The 8,562-nt window shown below is 47.0% G+C and overlaps 1 protein-coding gene across 4 annotated transcripts in view; it reads right to left on the bottom strand.

The window, feature by feature from the left end:
• Window positions 1-3,305: 3,305 nt before the first annotated feature.
• The window catches only part of LOC106568572 (ceramide glucosyltransferase), a 35,112-nt gene continuing 29,855 nt past the window's right edge, over window positions 3,306-8,562 (bottom strand). The window contains exons 1-3 of one of the 4 annotated variants that reach the window (XM_045692680.1): window positions 6,010-6,076; window positions 5,239-5,655; window positions 3,306-5,205 (exon numbers count right to left, since the gene is read on the bottom strand). In XM_045692680.1, the coding sequence (XP_045548636.1) occupies window positions 3,880-5,205; window positions 5,239-5,241 (1,329 nt within the window). In that variant the 5' untranslated portion in view covers window positions 5,242-5,655; window positions 6,010-6,076 and the 3' untranslated portion in view covers window positions 3,306-3,879. Of the gene's footprint in view, window positions 5,656-6,009; window positions 6,077-6,111; window positions 6,299-6,846; window positions 6,934-8,562 lie in introns of those variants that run through there. The other 3 variants (XM_045692682.1, XM_045692679.1, XM_045692681.1) reach the window with 3 other exon arrangements.

Raw genomic sequence — 8,562 nt, 5'->3', positions numbered from 1 at the left:
AAGCAGTCGAAAAACACTATGTTCCCCCTAATCAAGTTCAAGCCTTCACATACTGTGCTAGTATCAGGGTTGGGGTCAATTTCAGTCAATTCAGGAAGTACACTGAAATCTCCATTTCCAACGCTTTTTTTTTTTTTTTTAAATGAGGACAACTTGGAATAGTAAATTGGGTTTACTTTCTGAATTGACTAGAATTCCAAAAGAATTTCACTCATCTACTAGTCAGCTAACTGCAAACTTTAAAGCAAATAGTAAACTTTAAATTTACATGCATTATTATTATTATTATTATTATATTGAATAATTGTTTCTAACTCCTGGAACAACACAATATTGAATCTGAAAAGGTGAAATGTTCTTTTTAATACGGTCTTGTCTTCCAATAACACATCTGAAATGTTTCAATACAGGATGTAATATAGTTCTCACATTCTGTTCTAGTGGAATACAGCGATGTCCCGTTCAGAAAGCTGTATTCCTTATTGCTGTTACTTTTCCTTCCTTGTCATTAAAAACAAATGCCAGTGTGTATGTGTGTCCCAAATGACACCCTATTCCCTACATAGTGCACTACCTCCCCCCCCATAAGACCCTGGTCAAAAGTAGTGCACTATATAGGGAATAGGGTGCAATTTGGGACAACTCCGATATCAGCCATATCCATATTTATAAGCGTGTATCAACAACAGATTTGACAGATAGAAGTAAACAGAACCACATCATCGTCGTCATATTCTTCGTCTCATCAGCAGAGTAGGAAACCGGTAGCCTACGGTGATTGTCAAGACAGTACAAACAGATCTGGGACCAGGCTAGGAGATGTACAAATCTGGGACCAGGCTAGGAGATGGTGGTCCAATTCTAACTGCACTTGGTGAAACACCAGAGTTGTAGCCCAGGGAAAGTCTCAGGCCAGAGCCCAGGGTTTAAGCCCAGGGAACGTCTCAGGCCAGAGCCCAGGGTTTAAGCCCAGGGAACGTCTCAGGCCAGAGCCCAGGGTTTAAGCCCAGGGAACGTCTCAGGCCAGAGCCCAGGGTTTAAGCCCAGGGAACGTCTCAGGCCAGAGCCCAGGGTTTAAGCCCAGGGAACGTCTCAGGCCAGAGCCCAGGGTTTAAGCCCAGGGAACGTCTCAGGCCAGAGCCCAGGGTTTAAGCCCAGGGAACGTCTCAGGCCAGAGCCCAGGGTTTAAGCCCAGGGAACGTCTCAGGCCAGAGCCCAGGGTTTAAGCCCAGGGAACGTCTCAGGCCAGAGCCCAGGGTTTAAGCCCAGGGAAAGTCTCAGGCCAGAGCCCAGGGTTTAAGCCCAGGGAACGTCTCAGGCCAGACTAGGGCTGTGGTTACAGTGGAAAGAGGCCATTGGAGATTCCAGAAGCAACATGTCCTGTGACGAATATGAAAGTATCCATCTCCCATAACAACTGAAACATACCGTTTGCTAGTAGTCAGCATGAAGACGTTCTAAAACACGATCAATACAGGAGAATCAATCTGCCAGCATATGGCATCAACTCGTTTCACCACTGCAATATCGCGATTGTGCTTTAAAACGGCAAATCGAATACAAACAGACTAGAAAATAATACGGAGGTTACCCATGCAACGAAATAACTAACTACTTCAAGATCAAGGTGGCCATGCCTGTGTGATACAGTAAATTCTGTGGTAACATAGACCGTCTACCCAGCCCCAGAGTCTAAACCTGGTAGACCCCATCTACCCAGTCCCAGAGTCTAAACCTGGTAGACCCCATCTACCCAGCCCCAGAGTCTAAACCTGGTAGACCCCATCTACCCAGCCCCAGAGTCTAAACCTGGTAGACCCCATCTACCCAGCCCCAGAGTCTAAACCTGGTAGACCCCATCTACCCAGCCCCAGAGTCTAAACCTGGTAGACCATCTACCCAGCCCCAGAGTCTAAACCTGGTAGACCATCTACCCAGCCCCAGAGTCTAAACCTGGTAGACCATCTACCCAGCCCCAGAGTCTAAACCTGGTAGACCCCATCTACCCAGCCCCAGAGTCTAAACCTGGTAGACCCCATCTACCCAGTCCCAGAGTCTAAACCTGGTAGACCATCTAGCCAGCCCCAGAGTCTAAACCTGGTAGACCATCTACCCAGCCCCAGAGTCTAAACCTGGTAGACCATCTACCCAGCCCCAGAGTCTAAACCTGGTAGACCCCATCTACCCAGCCCCAGAGTCTAAACCTGGTAGACCATCTACCCAGCCCCAGAGTCTAAACCTGGTAGACCATCTACCCAGCCCCAGAGTCTAAACCTGGTAGACCATCTACCCAGCCCAGGGGGATTGGGTGCTATTTGGGTCAGACATACAGCTATTGAACTTCCACACTACACTATACTATGTGACACTAATGAAATGAATGGGGGCAGAAAACTGAAACACATGGACAATTTGGATAATCACATTCCCACCACCAACAACAAAAAAAGTAACATTTCCAAAACATTTGGCTAAGTGCATTCTTGCTGCTTGCCTTCTTCAGTGAGCGAGATCGTTATGCCCTCTGTTTCAATAGAGATCGCTGACAGAGCAGAAGTCAGAGGAACGTTAAGAACAAGAGGATTCTCATAGTCCAGAGAGAGAAAGCAGACACGGAGCTTCTCATACTGTAGGGTCAGAGGGGTGCAGGCTTTTGTTTCAGCCCAGCACTAACACCCCCAATCAGCCTATCATGGCCCAGACTAAAAAGTGTGTTAATGCTGGGCTGGAACAAAAGCCTGAACACTGAATAACGCTCTAGGAGCTGGAGACTACAACGGTGATCTTACTGGCTCAGATAACCTCAGATCAGCCAATCCAGCAGCCTAAACGCAACTCTGAAACGCCAAGCCAGTTCCAACGCATTGTTTCCCCCCCCTAATCAGGGACTGATTTAGACCTGGGACACCAGTCAGTGTTTCCCCCCCCCTAATCAGGGACTGATTTAGACCTGGGACACCAGTCAGTGTTTCCCCCCCCCTAATCAGGGACTGATTTAGACCTGGGGCACCAGTCATTGTTTCCCCCCCCTAATCAGGGACTGATTTAGACCTGGGGCACCAGTCAGTGTTTCCCCCCTAATCAGGACTAGAGAGTCATGTTTCCGGACTGATTTAGACCTGGGACACCAGTCATTGTTTCCCCCCTAATCAGGGACTGATTTAGACCTGGGGCACCAGTCATTGTTTCCCCCTAATCAGGGACTGATTTAGACCTGGGACACCAGTCATTGTTTCCCCCCTAATCAGGGACTGATTTAGACCTGGGACACCAGTCATTGTTTCCCCCCCCCTAATCAGGGACTGATTTAGACCTGGGACACCAGTCAGTGTTTCCCCCCCTAATCAGGGACTGATTTAGACCTGGGACACCAGGTGGGTGCAATTCATTATCAGGTACAACAGAAAACCAGCCGGCTCTGGACCTCGTAGGGTCAGAGTTGAATACTCCCGATTTAGACCATGGTTGCATCCCAAATGACACCCCTATGGGCTTTGGTCAAAAGCAGTACACTACATAGGGAATAGGGTGTACACTACATAGGGAATGGGATGCCATTTGCGACGCAGCCTGTCTGTTGAAAATAGCCAGCAATCTCACAGCAGAAAAACCATGGTGCTTGAAAACCTGACCAATAAACCAAAAATGGAACAAAAGAGAATTCCTAGATTTGGACCTTTAGTTTTCACATTAAAACAATATTAATTGAGTATAGAATCAAGACTAAATGAGGAATAGGGTGCAATTTGGGACGTAGAGCTCACTTTATGACAGGAGGATCTCGGTTTTCAACAGTTTGGATGGTAGAGAGACAAAAAGAGCATCAGTAATAAATTATATATTTCAACACAGGTTAAAAATCATCAAACACTATGAATTTCATATGAAGATATCTAGTTTCCTTCTAGCCATCACGCCCATAGCGGGTAGTTTCCTTCTAGCCATCACGCCCATAGCGGGTAGTTTCCTTCTAGCCATCACGCCCATAGCGGGTAGTTTCCTTCTAGCCATCACGCCCATAGCGGGTAGTTTCCTTCTAGCCATCACGCCCATAGCGGGTAGTTTCCTTCTAGCCATCACGCCCATAGCGGGTAGTTTCCTTCTAGCCGTCACGCCCATAGCGGGTAGTTTCCTTCTAGCCGTCACGCCCATAGCGGGTAGTTTCCTTCTAGCCGTCACGCCCATAGCGGGTAGTTTCCTTCTTGCCATCACGCCCATAGCGGGTAGTTTCCTTCTAGCCGTCACGCCCATAGCGGGTAGTTTCCTTCTAGCCATCACGCCCATAGCGGGTAGTTTCCTTCTAGCCGTCACGCCCATAGCGGGTAGTTTCCTTCTAGCCATCACGCCCATAGCGGGTAGTTTCCTTCTAGCCATCACGCCCATAGCGGGTAGTTTCCTTCTAGCCATCACGCCCATAGCGGGTAGTTTCCTTCTAGCCATCACGCCCATAGCGGGTAGTTTCCTTCTAGCCATCACGCCCATAGCGGGTAGTTTCCTTCTAGCCATCACGCCCATAGCGGGTAGTTTCCTTCTAGCAGTCACGCCCATAGCGGGTAGTTTCCTTCTAGCAGTCACGCCCATAGCGGGTAGTTTCCTTCTAGCCGTCACGCCCATAGCGGGTAGTTTCCTTCTAGCCGTCACGCCCATAGCGGGTAGTTTCCTTCTAGCCATCACGCCCATAGCGGGTAGTTTCCTTCTAGCCATCACGCCCATAGCGGGTAGTTTCCTTCTAGCCATCACGCCCATAGCGGGTAGTTTCCTTCTAGCCGTCACGCCCATAGCGGGTAGTTTCCTTCTAGCCGTCACGCCCATAGCGGGTAGTTTCCTTCTAGCCGTCACGCCCATAGCGGGTAGTTTCCTTCTAGCCGTCACGCCCATAGCGGGTAGTTTCCTTCTAGCCATCACGCCCATAGCGGGTAGTTTCCTTCTAGCCATCACGCCCATAGCGGGTAGTTTCCTTCTAGCCATCACGCCCATAGCGGGTAGTTTCCTTCTAGCCATCACGCCCATAGCGGGTAGTTTCCTTCTAGCCGTCACGCCCATAGCGGGTAGTTTCCTTCTAGCCGTCACGCCCATAGCGGGTAGTTTCCTTCTAGCCGTCACGCCCATAGCGGGTAGTTTCCTTCTAGCCGTCACGCCCATAGCGGGTAGTTTCCTTCTAGCCATCACAACCATAGCGGGTAGTTTCCTTCTAGCCATCACGACCATAGCGGGTAGTTTATTTCTAGCCATCACGACCATAGCGGGTAGTTTATTTCCTTCCTCTCAATGTTGCCATCTCTCTCTGGCCGTATACCAAACGGCACCCTATTCCCTATATAGTGCACTACCTTTAACCAGAGCAAAAAAATAATAATATGGGCAGGTGTGGGCCCTGGTCAAAAGTAGTTAACGACATAAGGATGCTGATCAGTCTGTGTCTGGCCCCTGGGGGTGATAAGGACTCGGGTTAAACGTCCCTGTAGGTGGGACTTAGGCTGGTAGCTATACGTCCAGGATCTCCTCGGCCGTACCCCCGCATCGTAACCTGTAGCGCCCCGTTCTCCAGCTGATGGTGGGGTCCCACAGGGCCGACAGGAAGATCTGGATGGTCATGGACTCTCTGATGAACCAGGCTACAGCGTAGTCCAGTTTGGAGAAGGACGGTGCACCGCCCTGTAAGGAGAGAAGGGAAAAACGGTTTCTTCCACCTGATTTATTCTGAACTTTTCCTGTCTCTCAATTAGAGTAACGAGCAGGGGTTATCCGTTTTACTTCCCAGACATAACGTCAATAGCAGACGACCTGGTAACTTGGATGTAGTCAGAGATGAACCAGGCCAGACAGTGTGTGTGTGTGTGTGTGTGTGTGTACCTGAACTCCTCGAAGCTGGATGTAGTCAGAGATGAACCAGGCCAGACAGGTGTGTGTGTGTGTGTGTGTGTGTGTGTGTGTGTGTACCTGAACTCCTCGAAGCTGGATGTAGTCAGAGATGAACCAGGCCAGACAGTGTGTGTATTGTGTGTGTACCTGAACTCCTCGGAGCTGGATGTAGTCAGAGATGAACCAGGCCAGACAGTGTGTGTGTGTGTGTGTGTGTATTGTGTGTGTATGTGTGTATTGTGTGTGTACCTGAACTCCTCGGAGCTGGATGTAGTCAGAGATGAACCAGGCCAGACAGTGGCACATGAAGAAGACCATAATATCCCAGTGGAACACGTGATGCGCTGCCCAGCCAATGATCAGGCTGGCTACGAAACACTCTGAGATGGGCTCACAGATGGTGGCGGGGAGCATGTTGATACGCAGCTTGGCCCACCTGACAGGGAGGATCAGAGCACAGAATTACAATCAACAGATTCAGATCAATTACGTTATAAAATGGGTGGACTGGCGGCCATTTTGAGTGTCCACATAGCAGTAAAGCAGGAAGTTAAAAAAAACATTGTTTCTATGGATGAGACACCACTTAGACTAATCTATAGACAAGTCTACGTAACTTTAGCCTATATCGCAGTATAATGTCTTAACATCCCACTATACACAAGTGAAAGAAATATATTTATCTGTTTTTTATTAGTTACATTGATCAGAGTCGGTAGATCTGAAGCGATCTGAATCCCAACGTGGCAGGCTAGTCGGTGGACTATTAGGAGACTGAAACAGCTAAATTAGCTTTTAGAAATAAATGGCACGTGTTCAAATAATCTACGACAATGGTGTCAAACTCAATTCCTGGAGAGCTGTGTCGACCGTGGCCTTAATTGATCAATCAAGTACAGAAGGAGGAGAGAAATAACTCAAGACCCTTGGCCCTCCAGGAATCCGCTCTATAACAGTGTGAAAGTCTAAGCCTTGATTGTTTACCTGATCATGCGGGACTGGAACTGGGCAACTGAATAGGACCCAGAGTTCTGCATGGCTACCTGCGTTGCCATGGAGAATTTCCATCCCCTGTGAGATAAGGAGGGCGGGACAAAGGAAAGAGTTAGCCTTCAGTTACAAGGGAAGAAAACCAAAGCCACGTACATTACAGAGCCTGTTAGCTAGAGGTGGCTAAAGTTGGCGGACCTTTGCAGTGGCTGCCTTCCCTGTGGCTCAGTTGGTAGAGCATGGTGTTTGCAACGCCAGCATGGTGTGTGCAACGCCAGGGTTGTGGGTTCGATTCCCACGGGGGGCCAGTACAAAAAAATTATAATAATAATATTTTTTTTTAAATGCATGCATTCACTACTGTAAGTCGCTCTGGATAAGAGCGTCTGCTAAAATGACTAAAATGTTTTTTTTTAAATTAAGAAAACCAAGCCATATATATTACAGAGCCTGTTAGCTAGAGGTGGCTAAAGTTGGCGGACCTTTGTAGGTGGCTGCTTAAAGAAAACCAAGCCATATATTACAGAGCCTCTTAGCCCATAGACTACTTTCAGGTTTAGGAAATATCTAACGTCAAGTTGTAAAATAATGAACTTCCCCTTTAAGAACTGGAGTTAAGACCTGGCCAATGGCCAGTGGCCGGCTATCCAATGAACTTCAATAACACAACCGTATCAAATCATCGATGTTTAGTGAATCGACAATAAAACACAGGTCAAAGTGGCAGATGTGAACCTGGTTCAGGGCTCCCGAGTGGCGCAGCGGTCTAAGGCACTGCACCTCAGCGCTAGAGGCGTCACTACAGACCCCGGTTCGATTCCAGGCTGTATCACAACAGGCCATGTTTGGGAGTCCCATAGGGTGGCGCACAATTGGCTCTGCGTCCTGATGGTTTGGCCGTCATTCTAAATAATAATTTGTTCTTAACGAACTTGCCTAGTTAATTAAAAGGCTAAATACTTATATATTTTTTTTTTTACAATTCTTACATTTTTGAAAAACGTTTTATTTTGTAATTTTTTTTTAAAGATTTTGAGGACTGACCAGCGCCATCAATAAACAAGGGATGTTGAGACACTTCTTTAAGAGGAGCCTCTTAAAGAAGACGTTACAGGTCTGTGAGAGCCAGAAATCTTGCTTGTTTGTAGGTGACCAAATACTTATTTTCCACCATAATTTGCAAATAAATTCATTAAAAATGCTACAATGTGATTTTCTGGATTTTTTTTTCTCATTTTGTCTGTCGTAGTTGAAGTGTACCTATGATGAAAATTACAGGCCTCTCATCTTTTTAAGTGGGAGAACTTGCACAATTGGTGGCTGACTAAATACTTTTTTGCCCCACTGTATGTAGAAAATAGTAAAAATAAAGAAAAACCCTTGAATGAGTAGGTGTGTCCAAACTTTAGACTGGTACTGTGTATGTACGATAGACACACAATTAAAAAAAGTGTCAACATACAGTATATGATAAACTAGGCTGTAACTAGGCTGTATTGAGCGAAGGGTTAGGTAAGGTTAAGGTAAGGTTAAGGTAAGGTTAAAATATAAGGTTATGGTAAGGTTATGGTAAGGTAAGCTGCAACATGTATTAGATATGTTAAGGTAAGGGTTAAGGTATGGGTTAAGGTATGGGTTAAGGTATGGGTTAAGGTAAGGGTTAAGGTAAGGGTTAAGGTAAGGGTTAAGGTAAGGGTTAAGGTAAGGGTT

The sequence above is a fragment of the Salmo salar genome, chromosome ssa13 (assembly GCF_905237065.1).
Source record: "Salmo salar chromosome ssa13, Ssal_v3.1, whole genome shotgun sequence".
Taxonomy (NCBI): Eukaryota; Metazoa; Chordata; class Actinopteri; order Salmoniformes; family Salmonidae; genus Salmo; species Salmo salar.
Note: the sequence above shows the minus strand (reverse complement) of the source record. Positions and strands in the feature narration are given on the sequence as shown.